The following is a 27,302-nucleotide window of genomic DNA, read 5'->3' on the forward strand; positions in this document are numbered from 1 at the left end:
CAAACTCCAAACAAAATAATGGTCCCTGTTCTCAAAGAGCTCATAATCTAATGGGGAGGGGAACCAGAGAGACAACATAATAAACTGGAGGTATCTTAGAAGGATGCCACTGATGAGATTGGAGTTACAGCCAAATGATAAGATTTGACAGTAGATGATGGGTTTCAGCCATGTGATGAATTCACAAAGACATTCTTTGCCAAAAGAGACAAGGACAGATGAAGAGGAAAAATAGACATCAGGAGTGGCAAATATGAAATAGATCTGAGAGAGCATATAGTTAGAAAGAAAAGGGTTTTTGTTTTTTTTAAACAATTAACAATGAAAAGACAAGTTCCCCAGTAGAATTCACAATTAACCAGAAGAAGGGGAATATGCCATAAGATGGGAATATGCTGTTCACCGGCAGGCTAAATACATAGAGCAATTTAGGACCCTAAAAGAATTACAATTATGACAGAAACCAATCATATTAAAATAGTTATCAACATTTATTTATTTTTTTTTTCATTTTTTCAACATTTTTTTAAAAAGTTCATTGACTAGAGGTAAAGAACTCTGAAAACACTATTTCTTGCACAAATGATTAATTAAATCATTAATGTTTGTTTAATAAATTAATGACAATTTTTATCTTCAGAAATATATATATTTTTATTTGATAGCATGCTTATATCAAATCCAAGAATGGCAAAAGAGCTCAAATCAAGTGAAACTGTATGTTCACAAGAACTTAAGGATAAATGGGACTGATTGAATGAAGTTTTCTCAAGTTTGTGGGACTGGGCCTAAGTCACATGATCCCTATATCCAGTTGAGCTTTGAGAGCAGAGCTACATTTTATATAAAACTTATACCTTCCCCAGATTGTAACACCTTGTCTATATACAGTAACCCTTAATATTTGAATTAAATTAATTAATTCAATTCAATTGAATCCCAGACAGTAGCTGTCAAGAATTGTTACATATGTAGGCCTAGCTCTTTGAATGACCAAAATCTCTTCATTTCTAAGATCTAACACTCCTTTCTCCCATGGTCTTACTTCTTCCTCCAGCTCAGAAATGTGATGCATTATCTGTTGTTTGACTGTCCATTACTTTCTCCTCCACAGAGAAACTGAGCTCCTCCACAAGAAAAACTCCTCCAAACTCCTCCCTCCTTTAAAGTATCTGCCAATGGCCTTCTTTCTCTAACATTCAGCCTAGCTGTTCCACTTTTAGGCAGTTTGTCTATGGTTCATTTCCATTTAAATTAAGTACTTAATCAGTTGGAGTCCATAATTCAAAAGTTCCCAAGATCCTTTTAACACAACTAATAGAGAGGTAGTAAAGTCCTCACACAGAATCCTCAATTCATCACTAATCACCCAGTTTGGGCTAGATCTGTGCTGAGCCCAAGGGACAAAAGAAACATGAAATCGCCCAGACTTTCAAGGGCCTCACATTCTCAAGGGGATACTATCCAACTACAATATAAGACAATCTACACATTCCCCTAGAAACTAATTTGTATGTACTTTGTGTATATTTTGCATTTATTTGTATAAATATTATTATCTCTCCTCCTAAAAGACAGACCATTTCATTTTTGTTTCTGTCTCTGGTACCTAGAATAGCTCTTGGAAATAAGGTACTTAAAAATGCTTATTGAATTGAATTGGCTAAAAGAGAGAGAGCAGCTAAAAATTGGACAATAATTTGAAAGAAATGACACCTAGGATGAGCCTCAAAATATTTTAAAAGGGGGAGAGATTTGAAGAAGGGAGAGTTCTTATGTGAATTCTCTATGTATTTGAAATTTATGGAGGGATATGGAGTATGGAGGGGAAGAAATAAACTTGTCTACTATGAGCCAGGGATGATGCTAAGCAGTTTATAAGTACTATCTTTACAGCCACATGAAGGGGATGCTATTAGTATCCCTATTTTATAAGCTGGGTAAACTAAGAGATTGTCTAGTAAGTGTCCAAAGGCTGGATTTGAACTCAGGTTTTCCTGATTTTAGACCTCAAACTCTGTTCACTGTTCCACCATGCTACATTAATTAGGAAGGGAAAAAGTAAAGAGTCACTATAAAAATCCCATAAGCTTTTCTTGGTTTCTTGAGATATGTATGAAAAGCAATATATAAAGAGCAAAGTTGTCCAAAGCATATTTTATACTGACAAACAAATGATGGCAATCTAAAATGTTTCCCCTCCAAGGCTACTTGCACATTAGCTGGATCTCCAGATCTTGAAGATGAAACTCAGGCTGTTGTTTCAGTAAGCAATCAGCTATTAGTCAGAGGAAATGAGAGCCCTTGAAGTCACACCCTTCCTTGTCAGAACCTCAGGATTGATCACTGAATCATATACCTCACCTTTGCTCAATATGGTTTCATGTATTTTCCAAATAGTTTTGGAACTTCTCGAAGGCACAGATATATTTCTGCATTCCCTAGAGCACAATACACCTTGGTGAACACAGAGTGCAAAATCATTTTCAGTAAATATTTTGATTGTTGATTGTTTGAATTTGTATCCTAAATCTAAACTGGCCACAAATAGGATCCAGAAATAGCCATCTTCTGTTTTCCATTGCCTAGCAAAGTTCTTGGCACATTGAAAGCCCTTAATAAAGGCCTGTTGGGTGAATGAATATATTACAAAAGGACTTCAGTAGCCCTCCTCTACACATATACGCACGCAAAATTCCATTCCTCCAGAAAAACTTCCCTCAACTACTGATGTGTACTAACATTAATTCTAAGAGGCTTTCTTTCCTTGATGGAAACTAGGGCACACAATTAAGGCAGAAAAAAAAAAAGAAAGAAACCAAAACTCTGTTTTAGGGAACAGAGAGAGAATACTTGTGCTTAACATAAAACATGTTAATTAAGCAAGTTCTACATGCTTGTAACATTCCTGCTGTTATCAGTTGGTTTGGAAAAGAAAAGAGGTAGAGCTGACAGAATGTAGTCTTTAAACCAGGAGTGTGAGAAAAGTCAAATGGTGCTCAGGCTTCTAAAAGTGATCTGGGGGATTTGATTTTCTTTCTCTCCTGCAAGCTTTCTTATCTATATCTATTGCCTTATATCCCAAAGAGATCATAAAAGAGGGAAAGGGATCTGTATGCACAAAAATGTTTGTGGCAGCCCTTTTTGTAGTGGCCAGAAACTAGAAACTGAGTGGATGCCCATCAAATGGAGAATGGTTGAATAAGTTATGCTATATGAATGTTGTGCAATATTATTGTTCCATAAAAAACAATCAGCAGGATGATTTTAGAAAGGCTTGGAGAGACATATATGAACTGAGTTGTAAAGTGAATAAAATCAGAAGATTGTACATAGCAATAGCAAGGTTATAGTACGATGATCAATTCTGACAGATATGGTTCTTTTTAACAACTATGAGGATTCTTGTGCATCATGATAATTATAGAAATACATATAGAAGAATTGTACATATTTTGCATATATTGAATTACTTTCCATGTAGGGGAGAGGGTGGGGAGAAAGAAGGGGAAAAAATTTTGGAAAACAAGGTTTTGCAAAGGTGAATGTTGAAAATTATCTATGCATATGTTTTGAAAATAAAAGCTTTAATTAAAAAAAGAAAGAAAAACATTTTCATCTCAGAACAATACAAGGCTGAAGGCCGAGTAGAAAACTGTAGGATCTTCCATTGTCAAGGGACACAAGCACAGTTTTGCTGACCAGACATATCCTGGGCTGTACTGCTGGGGAGAAAGAACTACTACACACTTGGTGAATGCAATAGCAGATGGGGCTGCAGGAATTTGTTGGATATGGACCCTTGGAAGAGAGAAGAATGCCTGGTTTCACTTCCAGGGAAGAGAGGATACCTGCAGTCTGAAGCCACCACAGAGATCACAGGGAATAAGACCATAGATGGGGAAAAAACGAACAAACAAACAAAACCTCCAAGAAAATTAAGAAAAAAAAGTCAACCAACTTGAAATAGAGAACCAAAAACTTAAAGAAAAAAGTTATACGTATTGCTAAAGGGTAGGTAAAGCCAATATGATAACAACATGATAATTACATAATTAACCTAATTTAATTAACAGGAAATTATTTTATTGAGTTAGAAAAAAATAACAAAGTTCATCTAGAAAAACAAAAGTTCAGGAACTTCAAAGAAAAAAAGGGAAGAAAAATGTAAAGAAAGCAAATTTAGTAGTACCAGACCTTAAACTACATTATAAGGTGACAGCATTGTTGGAGTAGAAAATGGATAATTTTGATCATTTTAAATTAAATTTTTCTTGCAAAAATAAGACTTCTGGAGCAAAGAAGAGCAGTGCAAAAAATTGGGGGGAGGCCACTTCATAGACAATCTCTCAAAAAGCATGATTGGATTGGTATATTGCTCTGGTGTAGTAAACGATGAGCTGACTGATTTAGAAAAACATGGAAAGATTTGGGCTTATGAAAGAAGATGAAAGCTCCACTTTCAGAGAAATAGATAAAAAATATAAATAAGTATAGTATAGTCTTAAATATATGTGATGAGTATATATGTGTACATGTGTATCTTTATAGATATTTATGTATATATATCCACAATATGTGCTTAATTATAGCCTTCTTGGGTGGTGGGAAAGAGAGAGAAAAGAAAAAACAATGTACAAAGTTACAACAAAAGAAAGTCTATAGGAAAGCAAAGAAAAGCTGAATAGCTTTAAAAACAATGTGTAGTATTTATTATATAGGTTTTCTTGAAATGAAAATTTCTTGCTTTCTATTAAATTCTGTCTTATGTTCTGCTGTCTAAATATTTTTTATTTTATAACAAGTTTTTAAAAGCAAAAAAAAAAAAAAAGAATAGATTATAATCTAATTTGGCTAAATCATAGAGTATATGGAAGGTCAATGTGTTTGGGAACCAGTTGCAAATAAGACCAAGCAAAAAAGTTTGAACTTTATATAATAGGTAATTCTGTTGTTATTCAGTCATTTTCAGTCATGTCTGATTCTCCACAACCCCATTTGGAGTTTTCTTAGCAAAGAGACTAGAGTGCTTTGCTAATTCCTTCTCCAGTTCATTTCACAGATGAGGAAATTGAGATACAACAGAATTAAGTGAGTTGCTAAGATTCACACAACTAAGTAAGTGTTTGAGGCCAGCTTTGAATTTAGGAAGATTAGTCTTCCTGACTGCAGGTGTAGCCATTCTGCCACACTGCTGTCCCATAGTAGGTAGATAATAGGGAACGAGTCAAAACTTTTGAGAAAAGTGACATTATCAGATTTATGTTTAAAGATTATTCTGATCCCTAAATGAAAAATGAATCAAAAAGGCATGAGTATAAGGGATTCTGCACTTTTAAAAGTGGGCACCTACAAAAATAGCACTATTCATATCATCTTACAACATCCAAAATCTCAGTGATTGCCCAGGAGTGTTTTTGAAAAGTCACACCCATATTAAGTTACTTTTATATGCTGACAGAAGCAATTTCTATTTTAGGTTTTTAAGAGGACTGTGTTTTAAAGCTAAGTATGTCTATCTTGAACAGAATTTAAAAAAGAACTAAAAGGATGATAGCTATCCAACTGTTGTGTACAAAGAAAACTATTCACCCATGTTCACTGATCACTGAAATTCATAAATGTAATTTTAGTTAAGACAATAATTTCATCTTCTTCCTACATTAAATCTACCAATACTCAATAAGTGATTGAATTTTGACTTTGCCTGTCCTTCATTAGAGATGCAAATTAGCAATAACAACAAATAGGGGAATAACCAGAAGCCAGAAGAGAATGAAAACAAATCAATTTTTTGAAAACTCCTGTACTGATGTACTATCACGAGAACCTGAGGCAGATAAAGAGATAAGACCTGAGCTCCAGCCTTAAGAAGACTATGGCCTAGTAAGGATAATATGAGTGCATTAGAGAGTAATGGAACACTAGTGATTAAAACTCATGTCACTCTGGGTAAGTTATTTTTTCTGGCCTTTAGTTTCTTCCTCTGTAGAAAGGGGGATCTGGACTAGATTGTCTCTAGTATTCTTTTCTAGTTTGTAATCTCTGATTTTGCATATAATAGATTCTTGATAAACATGAGCTAAATAAAACATGTAAGATCGTCACTGGAAGGGGTAACATCTGTGTTGGGCTTTAAAGGGCCATCTTCAGTTGTTTTGATCTATATCTGGCCACTGTACCCAAATGGCTCTGTAGGGGTAAGTGAGCAGGTGACCTTGTACAGCTCTTTCTCAATTAAATATAATTCACTTGCATTTTATGTTATCACCTCCCTAATGTCATGGTCCTCTTCAAGAAAGAAAGACGAACAATAATAACAAAGAGGACGGGTAGATATTCCACAAAGAATCCCTGAGAGAAAGCTGAGCAGGAAGTCCAGGTATAGGAAGCTGCCCAAGCAATGACATTCAGATAAATATCAAGATCAGGTAATGTCACTTAGACTGGGAGGCACTGAGTATGTTTGAAAGAACGATAATAGCTAATATTTGTAAGAAATTAGATTTATGCCAGAGTACATTCAACCCAGTGACTGGGAAGCCTTCAGAAAAATCATTTCAAAAGGCTAATTTTCCCCTTTTTACAAAAGTTAGTCAACAAGCATTTGTCAAGCACTTACTATGAGTCGGATGCTATGCTAAGGCTGGATTTCTAAAGACAAAAGTGAAATACACTGCCCTCAAGTAGCTTACAATCCAATGGGACAGTCTTTTTGTGTAGGTGTGTGGTTAACTATAGAAATATACAATTATCAGAGTTGTCATTCTCAAAACAAGAAAAATCTCAAAACAAGGTTATTCTATAACGGGAGCATTTTGTATGCTCACAGAACAATCCCTGTCAGCTATATTACTGAACTCTCCAGAATGTCAAGGACAGTTGGTGAAACATTCTCATTTCCAATATTTGATCCACTAACAGGCATTATTGAGCTCTTCCTATGTGCCAAGCACAAGATGTTCTCATCTTCAAAAAAATAGGGATTTGACCCCAGGAGAACAATAAATTCACTCCTAGGATCATCTGTGATTTTATTGTGAAAGAGTCATCTAGGGGAGATTAAGTAAAGACATAAGAGGAAGGGAGAGAGAATCAGAGAAGGAAAAGCCCATACTGATGGGCACTTGCAACACAGAAAAAAATTCTGAAATGAAACTTAGAAAAAAATAAGACTTTCTGTAAGTTGGGCATTACAATGTTCCTACGAACATCAACATTTGGTTTGAGGAAGGAAGAAAACAAAGGGTGAAGAAAAGGGGTTTGGGGATGAAAAAATGTAAAGCTCAGTCATTTTCATAGTCTTGTGAAGATGATTAGTGATTCTAGAATGAATCACTGTGGCTAAAACAGCTGAATCTCCTGAAACTTTCGAAAATCCAAAATAAATGTTCCTCATTCAGAAACACTACCCTGTCTTAGCACTTCTCTGAAGTGTTCTTGGCTTGTTGGTACTCATTCAACTATTCTCTTTCAATTATCTGAGACTATTTGAACTAATAATTTGTTGTTCGGCCATATTTATGGTCTCCAAGAATGCAAAGCCTGGGACTGGGAAATGGCTAAACAAGCTGTGGTACATAAAAGCAATGGAATATTGCTACAATTAACAATAATAATTTAGAGATGTATGAAAATACCTAAATGGACTGGTACAAAATAAACTAAGTAAAAGCAGGGAAAAAAAACCATGCCTAAAGTTTATGACAATACAATTGGAAATAGTGGAAACAAGTGAAACTTTATATACTACATGACCAAGAAGCTTGGCCCTGGAAGAATTGAGCAATCACCTTTCTTTTCCTTTATGAAATAGATTGGTGACTATGGGTGTGAAATGGTGCCTATATTACTACACACAGGTGATATGTTATTTTGCTGAACTGTTTCCCCATTTCACTTTCCTTTTAAACTTCTTCTCTTCCTCCTCCTCCTCCTCCTCCTCCCCCTCTCTTCCTTCTTTTCCTTCTCTTTCTCTTCCTCTTCCTCCTTTTCCTCTTCCTCCTCCTCCTCTTCTTCCTTTTTTAAAATAGGGAATGGCTCCTTGGATAGAGGAAAAATTTTTATTTTTATTTCAAAATGAAGTTGATGAAAAAAAATCAATAAAAATTAAAAAACAATTCTTAGAATGTCATCTCTCATATCTGTCATTATCTCTCCATCTAGTTCAGGTCCTTATCACTGCTTACCTGGACTAAAGCAATAATCTCCCTATTGGTCTTCTTTTCTTAAGTTCCTCCTTTTATACTCCATTTCCCACCCAGTTGCCAAAGTGATATTTCTAAATCAAGGGCTGATCTTGCTGCTCCCTAGGATCAAATATAAAATCCCATTTGGCAGTACTTTAGTAACAATAAGAATTATTGTTATCCTGTCATCCCTATTCCCACCCCCCAATTTGGGTGTTGTCTTCCTTCATTTGATTGTAAGTACCTTGAGAACAAAGATTGTCTTTCTTTTTCATCCATATGTGTGTGTGTGTGTGTGTGTGTGAGAGAGAGAGAGAGAGAGAGAGAGAGAGAGAGAGAGAGAGAGAGAGAGAGAGAGAGAGAATGAGAATGAGAACACACATGAGAACTCAGGTCCTCCTGATTTCAGGGCTGGTGCTCTATCCACTGCAACATGTACATGCCCCAATAATTCTCATTTTACAGAGAAGGAAATGTTAAGTGGCTAGTAAGTATCTGAGGCTGGTCTTGAACTCAAATCTCCCTGACTGCAAGATCAGCACTCTCTCCATTGAACTATTTGGTTCCAAATGGCCATTTCAGATTTATTTTATGTTATTCCATTCATGTACTGGACACATATGCTTTGGGCAATCTACTTGATCTCATCTGTAATATGAGGCAGTTGGACACTAAAAGCTCTCTGGGGAAGGGAATAAGCATTTATATAACACATACCAGGTCTTGGGCACTGTGCTGAGTGGTTTGCAAATATCATCTCATTTAATGAGGTAGGTGGTGCTATTCTTATTCCCATTTTACAGTCCAGAAAACTGGGACAAACAGAGATTAAGTGGCTTGATAAAGCCAAAAAGAATGTGATGACCCATTTGAACTCAGTTCTGCCTCACTTCAAGCTTGGCACTTTATCCACTGTGCCATCCTGCTCTAAGCCGCCTCCACCTCTAGGATTCTCTAGGTATCTGAACTTGATTGTGCATCAGAGACCCAGGTTCTCCTCTTATTAGGACCATTCCATTCATCTTTTAGGAGAATGACCCTAAAATGTATCTTTTGTAAAACCATTGCATTTTTGAAGATAAGGTTTCCACCTGAAGATCATCTAATCTAATGTTTTCATATATTTCTAGATGAGGAAATGGAGAACCCAGAGAAACTGAAATTTCATCCTATTAAAAAACTTGTTTGTTGTGGAGCTGAAATCTGAACCTTCTTCTTCTTTTTTTTTTTTTTTAATAACTTTTTATTAACAGAACCTATGCCAGGGTAATTTTTTACAACATTATCCCTTGCACTCACTTCTGTTCCGATTTTTCCCCTCCCTCCCTCTACCCTCTCCCCCAGATGGCAAGCAATCCTATACATGTTAAATAGATTACAGTAGATCTTCGATACAATATATGGGTGCACGAACTGATGCTGAGTGAAATGAGCAGGACCAGGAGATCATTATATACTTCAACAACAATACTATATGATGACCAGTTTTGATGGACTAGGCCATCCTCAGCAACGAGATCAACCAAATCATTTCCAATGGAGCAGTAATGAACTGAACCAGCTACGCCCAGAGAAAGAACTCTGGGAGAAGACTAAAAACCATTACATTGAATTCCCAGTCCCCATATTTATGCCCACCTGCATTTTTGATTTCCTTCACAAGCTAATTGTACAATATTTCAGAGTCTGATTCTTTTTGTACAGCAAAATTACAGTTTGGTCATGTATACTTATTGTGTATCTAATTTAAATATATTTAACATCTACTGTTCATCCTGCTATCTGGGGGAGGGAGTGGGGGGTAAGAGGTGAAAAATTGGAACAAGAGGTTTGGCAATTGTTAATGCTGTAAAGTTACCCATACATATAACCTGTAAATAAAAGGCTAATAAAAAAAAAAAACAAAAAAAACAATATATGTGTGCAGAACTGAACAGTTTTCTTGTTGCTCAGGGAGAATTGGATTTAGAAGGTATAAATAACCTGGGAAGAAGAACAAAAATGCAAGCAGTTTACAATCATTTCCTACTTCTGAACCTTCTTCTTGAGATAAAAATATTTACCAGACATTTTCCAGTGATGTTTAAATTAGAAAATGTTTTCATGAAGATATTCAACATACACCTTGAACTGAACACCTCCTAGAAAAAGGTGAATCTGTAATAATAGTGATGCATGTTTTCATTTCATAGTACTCTAAAATCTGATGAGGGATATTAGAGAAGGAGAGAGAAAGGAAAAGCACTGTTCCTTTGGAGCAGTAGAACTGAACTGGATTTCCAAGTTATTTTCATTCCAAATAACTGAGGAATTCATTCAAATGGAATGCTCTAAATATTCATTAAATATTATTATGTACTAGGTACTGGGCTTAAAATGACAAAAGTGAAACGTTATGCTTTCAAAGAATTCTCATTCCACAAGGACTATGCCACACAGAGATTAGTAAATATAAAGTCATTCATTCAAATAAACATTAATTAAGTGCCTATTATGAACCAGGAACTATGCTAAGCACCGAGGATAGAAATACAACATGATGAAGTCCAAAGACATGCAGAGGGGTGAGAAATGAAGAGATGACTCGCCTGGGTACTCTCCTTAAGTAGAGATTTGGGGAAGAGCTTTATGATTGCTTTCCAATTGGAAGGGCAGAAAGAATTGAAGAGGTATGAATACCAAAGTGGGTGCAATCTTGCACGATGATGAGGTTCCTGGCAACATGGTGCAGAAGTCCAAAGAACATCAGCCAGGTGGGAAGTCAAAAGCATAAACAGCATCCTGCATAATGTTCAACACATAGGTAGATGGTACACTGGATGGTACTGGTCTAGAATTGAGAAGATCTTTGTTCCAATCTGCCTTCAGATATTTACTAGCTAGATGATCCTGGGCAAGTCACTTAACCCTGTTTACCTCAGGTTTCTCATCTGTAAAATGAGCTGGAAAAGAAAATAACAACCTCTCTTCCAAAAAAACCTCAAATGAGGTCATGAAGAATCAGACATGACTGAAAACTGAACCACAATAATCACAAAGCTGATTACACTGAGTTGGATGAGGGGATCAGGAAGAGATTCTTGAGGTAGCCTGTGAGCTCAGCCTTGAAAGAAGTGAGAAATTCTCAGAGATTGGGTAGGGAGGAAATTCCTTTGAGACTGTACAATGACACAGTTGTGATTTCAGGATAGGCCAGTTTGGCTGGAACTTGGGAAACAATATGAAATAAGTCTATTAGGCTAGGTTGGAGCCAGATTGTCAAAGACTGCCAAGCAGATGGATTTGAATTTGATCCAAGAGGCAATAGGGAGCCACTGAAGGTTCTTGAATAGGGAAGTGTCATTATTCAAATGATACTTCAGCAAGTATGTTCCAGATAAAGATTCTCTTTAACAGAATATTTTTGAATGTTAATTGAATATAAGATGGGATTCCTAGAGGGATCCCACGCTTATACTTTCTGAGATCCAATCCCTACTCAGTACTTTGACAGACCAATATGGATTCAGCAGGTTGAGTATTCAGAATCATAGAATCACAGAACTTGGCAGAGAATATAGCTACATGGTCCTGTGGGTAGAGAACTGGCCCTGGAGTCGGAACAATTAAGTTCAAATCTATCCTCAAACACCGACTTTCCTTGATGCCCTCCCTCCCTTTCCCCATCGGCATCAGTTCTTCCTGGAACCTTGAATCTTTTCTGATTTCTTGGCTTTTCCTTCCTGTTTTGACAAACTGGGTGCAAGAACTTTCAAAGAGTCCCCTGTTTAAGGCTTGACCAAGAGCCAAGACTAATGGTTTAACGGGAAGTTTCTGTTGATCAGGGCCATGGGTAATTGCCCTAGTTTTATGTCCTTGGACAGACTCTGACTACATTATAGTTTACAGGTGGAAGGGGAACAGCTGAAAAGCTATCTTCACTGCATTCAATCAATAAACATTTATCAAGTGCCTACTATGTGCTAAGTATTGCACAGCGTATATATATTCTAACTAACCTAATAACTAAATACAAAGAGCTATTCAGATACTATAGCTGCAGTCTCCAATTTAGTGATTTATTATTACACAAAGAAAAATGAAAAATCCATACAACAAAATTTAAAAACCCTACATTCTAGATTGTTTTTAATAGTACCTGGCACAAAGCAGCCATTAATAAATGCTTATCAAGTATTAGCCTCAGAAATGGAATAGTAAATATAGAAACCATTGATTGCCCTTTCTGTGTGATAATATTCTTTGAAGCTCAATGTATCATCTGTTGATTTAGACATTTGTGGGGGATTAATCAGAACAGAGAATCACAGAATGATTGGAAAAGCCCATTGAAATCACCAAGTTTATTACATATATCTTTTCTACAAACTATCCAACAAGTGGTCATCCACTCTTTGTAAAAAAAAACCTCCAAGCAAGGAGGACCCAGGCCCACTAAGACAAACCATTTAATTTGAATAGCTCTGTTAAGAAGTTTGTTAACATCAAGTCTTTCTCTGCAACTTCCATTATTGTCATTTTAATCATTTTTACTTGTGTTCAACACTTCATGACCTTTTTTGGGGTTTTCTTGGGGAAGACACTATAGTAGTTTGCCATTTCCTTCTCTTGCTCATTTTACAAATGAGGAAACTGAGGCAAACATGGTTAAGTGTCTTCTCCAGGATCACATAACTAGTAAGTGTCTAAAGCTGCATTTGAATTCAGGTCCTATTGACTCCAGGGCTGGTGCTCTGTCTACTGCATCACCTAGCTGCATTCTCTGTCCTCAGGGTCACCAAAAAAAAAAAAAAAATTGAATTTAAGAGTGACTGGACTGGAGTTTGAATTCTTACTCTGTGTCCTTGGATAAGTTCCCTACATATCTGAAACTGTTCCTCATCTATACTATGAAAGATTGGACTAGATAATATTATTATTATATTTAAAATATAATTTATACTATTATTTACAAATTATAATATAAATTATAAATATAGTTGTTTGCATGTTCTGTCTCCCATTAGAAAGTACCTGGAGAGAGGGCAGACCTGCTTTAAAAAATGTTTTTTAACCTTTCTTTGTATCCCTAGGCTTAGTGCAGTGTCTGGCTTATAAAAAGTGTTTAATAAACACTTGTTAAATTCCTCTTAAAATAATTGAAGATAACTATCATGTCCCCCCTCCCTCCAATCCCCATCTCAAGTCTTCTACTGGCTACTACCTGAACTGACTCTGAATCCACATTACTTCTTTTTGTTTACAAGACACCATGAGAAACTGTTAAATGCCTCTCTGAAATCTCTGCCTATGTCACTATCTAATCTCATAACCCTGTCAGAAGAAGGAAGTTAGTTGGTCTGATGTGACTTATTTTTGAGGAAGCTGTGTGTCTCTTAGTAATCATCATTTCCTTTTCTGAACTCTCACAATCAAAACTTTAATAAGAGATTCCAGAATTCCTTCAGGGAATCAAAGTTAAGTTCAGTGGTCTAAAGCCTACATACCCTACTTTCTTCCATTTTTGAAAATGAGGAAATTTGCGATTCGTTAATCTTAAACACCTCTCCTGTTCTCTAAAATTCCTCTCCTGGCTCTGCTCTAAATTTCCAGACTTTGCCATCCTGCTTCAATTGCAGTGTCACCCTAAAATTTACCTTAGTGTGTGGGGGCCTCCTCACCCTGGAAAACCCATCATCAGCTAGAATAACCTTCCCACCCTAAAACCCTATTCATCTGATCCCATTCCATCTTGTCTCCTCCAACAGATTGCCCTCTCTGCCAGACCTCCTCTGTCACTTATTTTCAATCTTACGTCTGTGTCTCTTCCATCCATAAAAAATTTCACTTACTCCTTCCATCCTCAATAATTATCCTCCTTGATCTCTCCTGCCTTTTGTGGCTGACCTCCTTGAAAAGGTTTTCTGACGGGTGCCTCCACTTTCTCTCTTCATACTCTCTTCTTAGCCCCTTACAATCTGACATTCCACTGATCTCTCACATCCAGAGGCCTTTTCTCAATTCTCCTTTCTCCCTGACCTCTTTGCAGTCTTGGACACTGCTAATCACCTTTTCCTCCTAGATATTCTCTTCTTTCTAGTTTTCAGGATACCATTCTCTTCTGGTTCTCCTCCTACCTGCATGACCACTCCTCTGTCTTCTTTGCTGGATCCTCATTGATATTATATCCTCTGGTATAAGTGTCTCACAAAGTTCTTTCTTTGCCCCTCTTTTCTTCTATATTATTTCACTTGGTTACTTCATTAACCACCATGGATTTAATTATAATCTCTATTCTTTTCTCTCTTTTTTCCTTTTTGAGACAGTTAAGTGACTTGTCCAGGGTCACATGGCTAGTGAGTGTAAAATTTGAACTCAGGTCCTCCTGATTTCGGGTAAGTGCTCTATCCACTGTACCTCCCAGCTGTCACATGATTCTCAAATCTATCTATATCAATAAATCTCTTTGCTGACTTCCAGTCTCTCGTCTCCATTTGCTTTTCAGCAATTCTCAAACTGCATGTCCACTAAACATCTTAAACTCAATACATACAAAATTAACTCATTATCTTTCCTCTAACTTTCTCCCCCCACTTCCTACCTTCCCTATAAAGAGCAACATCATTCTCCTAATCCCTCAGGTTTACAATGTAAGTTTCTTTCCTTCCCTTTTTTTGTGGGAGGCAATTAGAGTTAAGTGATTTGTCAAGGTCACACAGCTAGGAAATGTTAAGTGTCTAAGGCTGGGTCCGAACTCAGGTCCTCCTGACTCTAGGGCCACTGTGTCATCTAGCTGCCCCCACAATGTAAGTGTCAGTGTAGACTCATCATTCTTCTGGGAGCTCCCATATTCAATCTGTTGCCAAGTCCTGTTGAGTCCACCTTTCATAACATCTCCCCAAAATGGTCACTTCTCTACTCTGACACTGAAACCATTCTGGTATAGGCCTTCATCCTCTCTCCCCTGGACTGTTGTAAAAACCTGCTGGTTGGTCTTCCTAACTCAAGTCTCCCCACTACAATCTGTCCTTCATTCATTCAACAAAGAGATTTTCCTAAAGTGTGAAAGTCATGTTATTCCCCTACTTCATAAAACCCATGCTTGCCATCTAGGGGAGGGGGTAGGGGGAAAGAGGGGAAAATTTGGAACACAAGGCTATCCAAGGATCAGTGTTGAAAAATTATCCATGCATATGTTTTGAAAATAAAAAGCTTTAATAATAAAAAAAAACAAAGAAAGAAAAAAAATAAATTCCAGTGGCTTCCTGTTAGAATTCTTACAAGGTATTAAGGTCAGTGGAACTGATAGAGTTTAGCAGGGTGCTTAACAGTTCTCTAGATGTACTTAGTACTTACTACAGTTCCAAGATTCACACCTTAAGAGAGCATCTATAAGCTAGGATCCTCAACCAGGATTGACTCCAGGAAATTCACAAGCCAGGATTCAGTCAAGGAGATTCACAAGCCAGAGACAGCAGTCAGGGAGAATGAAGGAAGACAGAGAAGTGGTGGCAGGCTGTCCTGTGGAGAACACTGAAACCAAGATCCAGAAGGTCTCCAGAAAGCTAGCTGAGCCCCAAGTGGAGATAAGACTTAAAAGGAAACAATAAAGGATTTGGACTTTAACTCCTGGCTGAATTTGGGGTGATTATTACTCTGAACTGAAACTAAGGCTGCCTCCAGAAGCCCCCCAAGAAACCTGCTCCCAGAGAACATTATATTTTAGAGAAGAATATTACAGCTTCCTATCACCTTTCAAGATCAAACACAAAATTCTGTGGTGTTCAAAATCCTTTCATAAATCTCCTATGTTTTCAGTCTTTTAATATGTTACAACCTGCCATTTTCTCTGGCACTTTTCCTCTTTGTCTGGACAACTCTCCCTTATCTCTGTCTCCCAGCTTACTTGGTTTCGTTTAAATCTCAACTAACATCCTATCTACTATAGGAAACCTTTCCCAACCTCTCTTGGTTGTAGAGCATTTATTTCATTTATTTCCTATTTATTCTATATATAGTATGTGCATATTTGTGTGCTTATCATCTTTATGTTAAATTGTGAGCTCCTCGAGGGCAGGTATTGTCTATCTGCCTTATTTATTTATTTATTTTTGTCCCAGAGCTTACCTCTATTTGCCTCAGTTTCTTCATCTGTAAAATGAGATGGAGAAGGAAATGACAAATCACTCCAGTATCTTTGCCAAGAAAGCCCCCAAAAGAGGCTACAAAGAATTGGATACTTTGGAAATGACTAAACAACAAATATGTTTATGTATGTGTGGAGGCCCACACTTAAATCCAATTTACGCACAAATCAAAAGACACAAAAGACTTAATGGTTCTAGAGTCTAGATTTATCCCCTCACCCCAACTCCCACTTGTAGCTGGTATGTATGTATGTATGTGTGGGAAACAGATGAATGTGTGAAAATTTGACTGTTCAGCTGTCTGGATTATATTGGTGATAAGTGCCTGAGGAGCTGACAAAGCTGAGTGAGGTAACTTGGACCAGCTGTGAGACTGGTCACAAGGGGGGAATGTTGAAAGGAATAGTATAGTTATATTTGGAGGTATTGCTGTTGGAGGAACGGTGAGATTCTATTCATTTTCCCACCTTCTGATTAAATATTCTCCTGCCTTCTGGGGTCAAGCAACAGATCATAAGGAGGTTCTCAGCTCTACTTTAGAGACAATTGCAATAGCCATGGCTAACATCTGAATTTTCTACAATCTCTTCTCTATTAACATCCTATTGACTCTCTAAGACCCAGCTCAAATGATACTGCCTCTATTCATTTTTCTCTGAGGTACCTGGTCCCGCAAAAATTATTTCTCTTTATCTGGTCTCATTATACTACACACTCTTTATGCATTTGCTATTTCTAATCTATATAATTACTGTTTTTCTTGGTTGTCTAAATGAATGACATTCTTACTCCCAACCCCTACTAGTTGATAAACTAAACTCCGTATAAGCAGAGATCCTATCTGGGTCATGTTCAAATTCCTATCATGGCTTAGCACAGTGTCTTTCTCATAGTAATTAATTTTTAAAAATTGTTGAATGGATGAATGAAGAAATGGTCTTAGACTGAAGACTGTTTTAAGAGCCCTTCAGTAATGCTGAGTCTTCTTTATAAAACATTACTCAAGTTTCTAAATGAATCACTAGAGTCAGATCACACTGCAGGGAGATGAAGAACGGAGGAGGCTGGAGCAGGTTTGTGGACTCTGGGCAAAAAAGACAGTAAACTATAATTTTATACTTAAAACAAGGTTGTTACCCCATTAAAAGTGTCATAAAATTCTGGTTCTGTTTACTTTTTTGCTCTTTATGCCAATAGCCATATACGATTTTGAATACAAACACGACTAGTCATTTGTTAATTATCCTTGAACAATAGTTAGGGGGCAGAAGAGTCACATCCTCCATAAGTCTCTGAATTTTCCTATAGCTATGAGGAGACCAGCAGTGATATCCCTCAGACAAGGGGTGGGGTGCTAATTTCACTTCCCTCATTTATTCAAGATCTTTGACCAAATATGGCATCATACCTTTGACAAGGTAGATTATGAGGTCTAATAGGTTAACCAACATTTAAGAGAGGAACTAGAATGTGGGTGTGCAAGAGAAAAAATATCAGAAGACATACTGAAATAATATTGCATCAATCATAATGGCGGTAATGGCTTGCAAAGGGCTTTAAACAATTTTCAAAACAGTGGGTCAACCTTAACCAATTAGTCTTCATAAGCTGGCTAGGAAGGCATTATTTCCATTTCATAGTAGGAGAGTTAAAGATGAGAACAGAATGAATTTCTTAGCTTCTTAGATTGTTACAGACCTTTGCTTTTCTTTTCCATCGAGGTCATTTGAAGAAAGAGATACACACACACACACAGACACCCAGAGAAAGACAGAGAACAAGTGCGCGCATGGGAGAGAGAGAGACAGAGAGAGAGACAGAAAGAGAGGCAGAGAAACAGAGAGAGAGAGAGAGAGAGAGAGAGAGAGAGAGAGAGAGAGAGAGAGTGTGAGTGTGTGTGTGTGTGTGTGTGTGTGTGTGTCACAAAATCTTGGAGCTGGAAGGAATCTCAACCCTCATTTGGCCTAACTCCCTCCTCTTACAGATTAGGAAATTGTAATTCAAAAGAACAAAATGACTTTTCTAAGATAACATGGCTTTCTAAGCAGAATTAAGACAAGAATCCAGATCTCTCGACTTTTAAACAATGATCTTCTACCCATCATTCATGCTCGATCATGTAACATAAAAATCTGACACAAATCTTTTTTTGTCCTTTTGGCTCACACAACTAAAGCTGTGCTTTGTGCTTGGAAAGCTGTACTAATTAACATATTTAAAGTACTTTGTAAACCTTAGAGCTCTATATGTCAGCTATTATTATTATTGTTGTTCTTGTGGTTGCCACTGATGAATCAGTTCACTTCAAAGAGGAAAGGGTGGGGCCCAGATTTATAACCCTGAGCTGGGCCTTATAACCAGAGTAATAACAATAATAATAATACTCTCCCTTTATGGAATGTTTTAGAGAGACAAAGTGCCTTCAACACAATAATTTATTTGATTTCCACAATGACCTTGTAATGTAGTAGGGTGTGTGTTAACTCTGTTTTACTGAAGAGGACAATGAACTCAAAGAGCCTGACTGACTTGCCTAAGGTCAATACAGCCAGCAAGGAGCCAGAGCTAGATTCACAGATATTACACAAAGGTCATCTAAGCCCCTCTTACCTTAATGAAAATGTCCACCACTTAGAATTCTCAGCTTTTACTTGAAAATCCTAAGGAAGAGTCTCATTCCTCTTTCAGAAAGCTTGGACAGAATTTTTTTTTTTCTGCATCTTAATCACTTCCACCTTCTAGTACCAACCAGAACAAATCTATTGTTTTAAAATTATGTTCTGTTTATTTAAAAAAGAATAGAAATTAAAAAAAAAAAAAAGACAGAAAAGGAAAACAAAATAAAAAACCAAAAGTGTCATGTGCCCAACAGAACATCAGGGAGGATTAAAAATATATAACAATAAATTACCAATTCAAGAAAGGATATAAAATAATAGAAATTATATTCACATTATATTCACTGAGACAATGTTAAATGACTTGCCCAGAGTCACATAACTAGTAAGTGTCTGAAGCCAGATTTAATCTCAGATCTTCCTGACTTCAAGATGGGTTCTCTATCTCCTGTGCTACCCAGCAGTCCCAAAGCCTTGATATATCCATCTATAAAATGTGGGAATTTAACATGATGATGACCATTAAGGTCTCTTCTAGCTGTATGAGCCTATGGAAAATACAATTGAAAGTTTACTTGAGGAAAAATAAAAAATATCCAGAAGCAAAACATTTGCTGTTATAGATATAATAACTCAGAACTTGCAGCTTTATATTTCAATACATTAAAAAAAAATCAAAACCCTTTTTAGATCACTAATTCAATCATATTATTGTTACTTAGGAGCCAAACAATTCTCCAGAAAAGCTAACAAAACTTAGTTTCCAAGTTTTAGGATCCAGAAAAAGGAAGATAAGAATTCAACTGTGCTGTTATTATTGTGAATTTATTTTTGCCAATAAGAAGCAGTATGTTACGGTTGGAAAATGGCTATACTTTATAGAAGAGGAAGTACCTATGTAGGATTACCAGATTAAGTTCATTTGTTTCTATCAGTCCATAATAATCCCCAAAACTTCCTTGGAAATTGGCAAATTTTTCTTTGACTAAGAATTCACTTCATTGGATATGAAATCAGAAGACTGTATTCAAATCCTAGTTCTGTAGCCAGTTGTGTGATGTCAGTGAATTTCTCTAGGTGACACTCTATGAAGGCTATGTTCTATTCTAGATATTTTGTTTTAAAAATAACTTTGGTTAAATCAGGGATCATCCAAGATGGGATAATTAGAAGGAGTGGTGTGAAACTATTCCATTTAATGAAATGCTGCAAGAAATAGTATGAAAGAAAAGACTTAAGGGAGTTATAATGATTGTCATTACATATATGTATGTATATATATATGCGTATAAATATGAACAAATATTTCCCTCTATATTATCTCATTTGATCAATAGTCTGTGAGGTAGGTGCTACTCTTACTCCCATTTTACAAATGAGGAAATTGAGGCTAAAAAGTTAGCATGTGACAGGGCGGATTGGAACTTCCTGACTCCAATACCAATATTCTAACTACTCCAATCACCTAGCTACTTCTTTAAATATTTGTAGTCATGCCATATGGAAAAGGGATCAGACATTTTATGCAGTTCAGAGGGCAGAACATAAAGAAATGGGCAAGATTTAAATACAGGCAGCTTTTGGCTGTAGCATCAGAAGAATTTAACAACTCTTTGCTTTCCAAAAATAAAGCAGAGTTTCTTATGAGGAAAAAGATTTTGGAAGGTAGATGACAAGATGTCGGGAAGAATACCTGCCTTTGATGGAAAGTTATATTAGGTGATGTCTAAAGTCCTTTCCAACTCTAAATTCTTTAGGTGTCTGATCTTTTGAGAACTGTGTTCTTTGGAGCATTGCTCAGAGTTTCTACAAAGGAAATAAAAAGAACTGAAAAATCAAAGAAATTCTTTTTCTCCTTGGTGTCTCTGGATAAAGGTTTGGTAGGGAAGGAAGAAGCTATTACAAATATGAGTTTTTTATTTTATCTATGAATTTTAACCCTCTTTTATGTCTGTTTTCTAGTATCCTGGATAGTTGAGTTAGCTATATATATAATGAAATTAATTTTTATTCAAGGAAAAATCTGAAGAGTTCCAAACAAGGTAGGGACTACCTTAGGACTGATATAAACAAATGGACCGAAGCTGGCATTCATACAGGGAGGGGTACTTCTTCCACAGATGACTTCCTGAATTTTTGTAATATGGATCATTTTTTAAAGGTCTAGAAGTACTTTGTCATTTAAAAGATCTGCAGGCTATAAAATATGTTATCACCTACTACTAATTTATCTACTTTATAAATCTACAGAGTCATTCATTGGCTAGGTGAGCCTATGTACTTTATCAGACTAAGAAATATTTTCAAGATTTAGTTGCTATTGAGTTGTTTTTCAGGAATGTTTGACTCTTTATGACCTTCTTCTGGGATTTTCTTGGTGAATATACTGGAGTGGTTTGCCATTTCCTTCTCCAAATCATTTTAAATGAGGAAACTGAGGCAAACAGGGTTAAGTGACTTGTCCAGGGTCACACAGCTAGTAAGTGTCTAAAGCCAGATCTGCACACATGAAATCCTAATTCTAAGCCTGGCATTCTATCTATTGGCCTATGATTTAACTGAAACATAATTAACCTCTTAACCAAATGGTGGTATTCTTAGTTATCTAAACATCCTAAAACAATCAGAACAGTCTCTAAGTTGAGAAGCTCACTGCAGCTGCCTAAGCAGATCCTTAAAAAAATCCTGGTTTGTTTATGATACTGAGAAGTTCAGAACATTTCCCAAAAGACTAGGAGGTTGAGAGGCAGAAGAGGGCTGGGTTGGGGCAAAAAAAGGCATATTTTCTTTCTTTCTTTTATCAGGTCAGATAAAATCAACTGTCTGGATAACATAAAAGCAAGTGAGTTCTAATCAGAGTCCATAAGACTGCCCAGCTTCAAGATGAACCAGGGAAGTGAAAACTGAGAACATATACAGGCTATCAAAACCAAACAAACAAAAAAAAAAAACTCCTAGACTTTTGTGTTGCAATTGAACAGCCTCGTCCTAGGAAGAAGTCTTCTATCTAAGAGAGCCTACTCTTTAAGAATACGGAATTGGTGATAGGAAGGAAAAAGACAAGGTGACTGAAGATATGGTGACCTGTGTTCACATCCTCTCTGACATATACCAATATAACATGACCATAGAATGTGATTCAATGTGACCATCAGTACTCCAAGAAATTCTCTTATACTATAAATTACAAATAGGTTGCCAATCTGAATCACTGTGGGGAGTTTCTACATTGGAAATTCCCAACACTGATTAAATCAAAAGTATAGACTGAGAGGAATAAAAGCAAATTTCTCATTATTTAAAAAAAATAATTAGAAACTGATTTTGTAAGTTTAAACTTATCTGTTCAGTGGACTTGGTGCTATATCCTCATCTATAACAGGAAATGGGTCAGACTGGATGATCTCTAAGATTTCTTTTACAGTTTTAAAATTCTGATTCTTTTGATTCTAAGGTAAATTTCTCCAGTTTTATATAATTCAGAATTTCTCCATCTGCAGCCAAAATCCAACCCACAGTTCTTTGGATACGCCTAAAACAAGAAGCATGTTGAGACATCTTTTAAGTTCCTCATCCCGGTCCTTCAATGCATCTGTCAGCTATTGCTTTTAGTAGGTCAGAGAATACTCTGACCTACCTTTCATCCACTTGACTTTTAACAGCTATTCATGGTCACTGCTGCAAATTTCCTATGATGAGACTGGGCTTTAGCATTTTATTCCAGGAATTCTCTGCTTTCCACAAACTAGATTTTTTGTTTCTTCATTTGTAGCAAATCCCAAGGGTGACTCTTTCTATCAAAAATCATGCCCTAAAGTTCTACACTCTTTCCCCCATTTCTTTTCTATTTTATTAAAGCTCAAGTCTCCCATCTTGGCCACTGAATTCTAGCATGTGCAGACATCCATGTAGAACAACTAACAACTTTTCTACACAGTAAAGGAGCTTCAGATGAAGGCCCTGATGAAGAATATCAATACCATGTCATGCTATTCAGTAAGCTTAGCTCAAGTTTAAAAGCACTTAATCATTCTGCCACTGAGCTGATTTAAATGCATGAAGAATCCCCTTGTAGGTACCAAATGTCACTATTCTTTCTTTATTCTCTGAAATACTTTCTACGGCTTAGATGTACTTTTGTACTTTTTCTTACAACCTCCTTCCTGTTCTTACTCATTTATTCATACATTCATCATCCATTCATTCTGCTAAGCAAAACTACAGCAGCAGAAAGGAAACATGAGATGGGAAATCAAGAGACATCATGTTCAAATGGATTCTTTGTGTCTCTAACCTGTGGTAGAGCCTATTGAACTCCTACTGGATTGATCAGCCAATAAGACACACTATAGCTCAACCATAACATCACGATACTACTTAGATCCTTTAAGTATAAAAGAATAACAACATTCATTCACTAATTCATTCATTCGATGAATATTTATTGCAAAAATCACTGGGTGGGACATTGTGGGAGATAAAAAGAAATTCAGAAAATGACTCCTATTCTATAGGAGCTTATAATCTTAAAAACAAATTATAAAATAAAAATGTGATTGACAATTTTTGTTTCAACACACCAAATACCTTCCTTACAATGTACAAACTCCCCAAAGCAAATGAATTAAACAATATAAGTATCGTTCTAACTGAGAGTACATTCAACCTCATAGTTTAATAACATACCATTTGTAAAAAGGAATGGTATGTGGGTGAATGTGAATGCACACTTTATGAAAGAATTTACAATATCACTGAGAGATGCCATTTCTGTCCTTTACAAGGCAGCATATAAAACATTATATAAAACTAGAATGTTAAGTCCTATAAGGTTCAGAATATGTCTTATGTCAACTTTGTATCTTTGCACATAATTGAAGCTTAATTAATGTTTGTTGAATGAAAGATATATGTATACATTGGGCAGATGTCTTACATAAAGCATCATATATTATGAACCATGTAGCTGGAAAAATCACTATGTGTTCAGAGAGAGGAGAGAGAGAATTAGAATGATCAGAAATAATTCCTGAAGAAGATAGGATTGAATTTCACTCTCCAACTAAGGAAGAAGCAAAATGACTTGGTGTATGGGTAGGGAAGGGGAGATAAAGGAAAGTTAAAGTTAGAGGTTGCCCACTGGCTTCATGACCTCATAAATTATTTATGGTTCTTTTCCCACCCTGGACACTATATTATGAAATTGCTTTTAAGATAATACAACATATAGTAATAATTTATGATTAAGACCCAAGGATTTACAAAAACATGTAAATATCTCCTAATCTAAATTCTTTAGCCTGGCATTCAAATCTTTTCACAACATGGACCCAACTTCCCTTTCCAGTCCTACTACACTCTTTGGTCTAGAGTATCTCCTCTACAACTTTTATAATTACCACTTTCACTACCCTTTTTGGGTAAAGAAAATATTCTTTCTTATAACTGGTTTGAGAAAACTGATGATCACTGGGTAACATTCAACATATCTGTTTTAAAGTTTCCAATGTATTATTCTGCTTGAATAATAGCTGTAGTCAATTATCCAAGGGAAAATAACAGGGTCTCCATAATTTTGGCTCTTTGTATATGTTTTGTCTTTCAACTCAGGAAGGAGAGGAAGAGGAAAAGTTGGATCATAAATCAATCCTTATAACCCTTGATAGGAGCATTGGGAAGAAAATTGGGAAGAAAACACAAGGAAGGTTTCAAATAATTATCTTGGATTTCAGAGATAACACAGTATCCAGAAACCTTATTGGCTAATGTTTTGTCTGAAGCAGGAGATAAATGATAAAGATTGGGTAAATAAATGACAAAATAATCAAAAAGCTTGTGGAATTAATTCATTCTTGAATCAAAAACATAACTGAAAACATTTTTTACACTGAAGCCATCAGTTTAGTATACTCACATAGCATAAGAGGTGGATAAAGCATTGAAATATTATACTAGAAAATTTACTTTTGACAAAGGACCCAGTTACTCTATAATAGTGGTGTCAATCTGCAAGCCAAAACATGACTTTGAAAATTACAATTTAACATTGTCTGTGTTTTACTATATTTTCATATCTTATTAAACAGTTCCCAATTATATTTTAATCTGGTTCAACCTGGGAGTGTTGCTGGTGGATGGGCATGTGGTCTATAGATTAGTTTTGATATCTAAAACATGTTCTTTTTTTTTTCTTGGTGACAAAATATTTTAACAATAAATATATTTTTCACTTACATATTTGATCCTGGGGTTTATAAACTAGTAGAATGACCTCAGGACCCTTTTACACTCTTGAAAACTGAACATCCCCTCAAGAGCTTTTATTTATGTAGTTTCTAATCCATCAATATTTCTTTATTAGAAATTATTATTATGGTATTGGCTCTGGAGTCAGGAGGACCTGAATTCAAATCTGACCTCAGACACTTACTAGCTGTATGACCCTGGGCAAGTCACTTAATCCTAACTGCCTCGAAGAGAGAGACAGAGAGAGAAAGAGAGAGAGAGAGAGAGAGAGATTATTATTATGAAAATAGCTTTGACTTTACTGATCCCTTGGGGACCTCTAGAGTTGTGCCTGGATCACATTTTGAGAACTACTATCTAAAAATAAAAGCTACTTACTCTTTAAGGACTAAATGGTGAATTCACATAGAGTCACATGCAGTGACAGTGACAGTATGTCAGCAATAAAGTACATGTTATGGTTTTCTTTCTTTCTTTTGTTTTAAATAGAGATTCACTCTCTGTGCAGTATAAATTGGTAACTAGCTAGTACAATCCTTGTATTATTCTTCAGGATTAATCAAGGGATCTTGGTTTACTGCAAGACCCTGTTTGTGTTAAATAGTTAAATAAAATATCTTTGGCCAAGCAAACAATGCAGAGACCTGGAAAATGGATTGTGAGGCTATTCTCTGACATCATTCTCATTTAATTCTCTTTCTTGACTATGATATGGCTTCATTTTACCTATTTAATAACAATGGTGTGATTCAAAACAAACTAAATAAAAGAAAAATCATGAACATTCTGGATTTCTTAAGTCCAAATAATGTCACTTAATCATCTAACCTCTTTGAGACTGAGTTTCCTTATCTATAAATTGGAGAAAAAATATAGTACCGACCTGACAGGGATATTCTTAGACTGCAATAAGATAACACAGCCAAAGAATACTGCAAACTTTAAAGGGTTATATAAATTGAAATTATTATTACTACCCAAAGGAGGCATTAGAGCATTATAACATGTAGAATAGGCATAATAACTAGACATAGATTCTTTTTCCCAGCAAAAATGACAAAAATAATCAAAGAACAGTTATTACTAAAATAAAAACCACAGCTTTCTGAACTGCCTTCTACTAGGTTGACATTATTAGGTCATTGACTAGACCTACTAAAGACAGATTTCTAAAAATCTTCATTCTGGACTTCTGGTTAGAAATGACTAAATGATCATTCTAAGTTTTAAAAAGTAAAAACAAAACAAAAAAAATTCATCTTGCACAATTCTTCAGTGTATTAATGCTTTAAAAAAAAAAAACCCAGCAAGCTCAACAAAGCCCCATTAAAACATTCATTTTGTTTTTCATCACATAAAACTGACAGTGAAATGCTCAACAGTGAAAGAAATCCACATGATTGGGGATGTAGGGGTAGCTACATGTAAGTTGCCCATTGTCCAGACACATATGAAGGAAAGCCAGATTAGAAGCAGACTCCCTGACAAAGCTATCAAACACTGGGGAGAGAAAGTCACCTCATTACAAATAAAGTTTCATAGAATGAATGTCATATACACTGCAGCATCCCTTTCAGCCTCAGCCATGTGTTCTATGTTTATATTGATATATTAAATTATATATTAAAAAAAAAAAAACCCAAACTACTGTAAAGCAGGATAACAAACAGCAGCTGTGTGAAGGAACTGAGCTCAGCAGAAAGCTCCGGGAATTCCTTTTGTGGCTGGGAGTCAGGCAGGGACTGCATGCAGACCTCCATTTGCAGAGCAAAGGGAACCAGCCTGCAACAAGTTTGATGAATCAAAGCTTCCCTTTACCTTAAAGAAACTTCCTCTTTTGTCCTGACAACTGGCAGCCATTGTCAAAGAGGCCATTCTCCTGAGGCAGGTTCCTCGGTGCACTTCGGACTCCTAAGAGCAGAGACATTTTTAATGGTTAGTCCAGTCTGTAGGAAATTCCTTTCTAAGCCACAGGAACAGTCACAACAACAGCTCTGCCAAAATCTTTCTTCCGTCAACAACACAGTGCCATTTATTTCCCACCAAAACCCTTCCATATCCTTTTCGTCTATTATTTCCTGTAACCATTCTGTTTCAAAAGGCACAGCTACTAAGAGCTGCTC

The 27,302-nt window shown here is 36.2% G+C and overlaps 1 protein-coding gene across 6 annotated transcripts in view; it reads right to left on the reverse strand.

Annotated features, from left to right (window-relative positions):
- Positions 1–27,302, reverse strand: part of RIN2 (Ras and Rab interactor 2) — a 214,610-nt gene that overhangs the window by 62,697 nt on the left and 124,611 nt on the right. For all 6 annotated transcript variants that reach the window (XM_031951051.1, XM_031951053.1, XM_031951055.1 and 3 more), the window contains one exon: positions 26,998–27,090. In XM_031951051.1, the coding sequence (XP_031806911.1) occupies positions 26,998–27,054 (57 nt within the window). In that variant the 5' untranslated portion in view covers positions 27,055–27,090. The remainder of the gene's footprint in view (positions 1–26,997; positions 27,091–27,302) is intronic.

This window comes from Sarcophilus harrisii, chromosome 2 (genome assembly GCF_902635505.1).
Source record: "Sarcophilus harrisii chromosome 2, mSarHar1.11, whole genome shotgun sequence".
Lineage (NCBI taxonomy): Eukaryota > Metazoa > Chordata > Mammalia > Dasyuromorphia > Dasyuridae > Sarcophilus > Sarcophilus harrisii.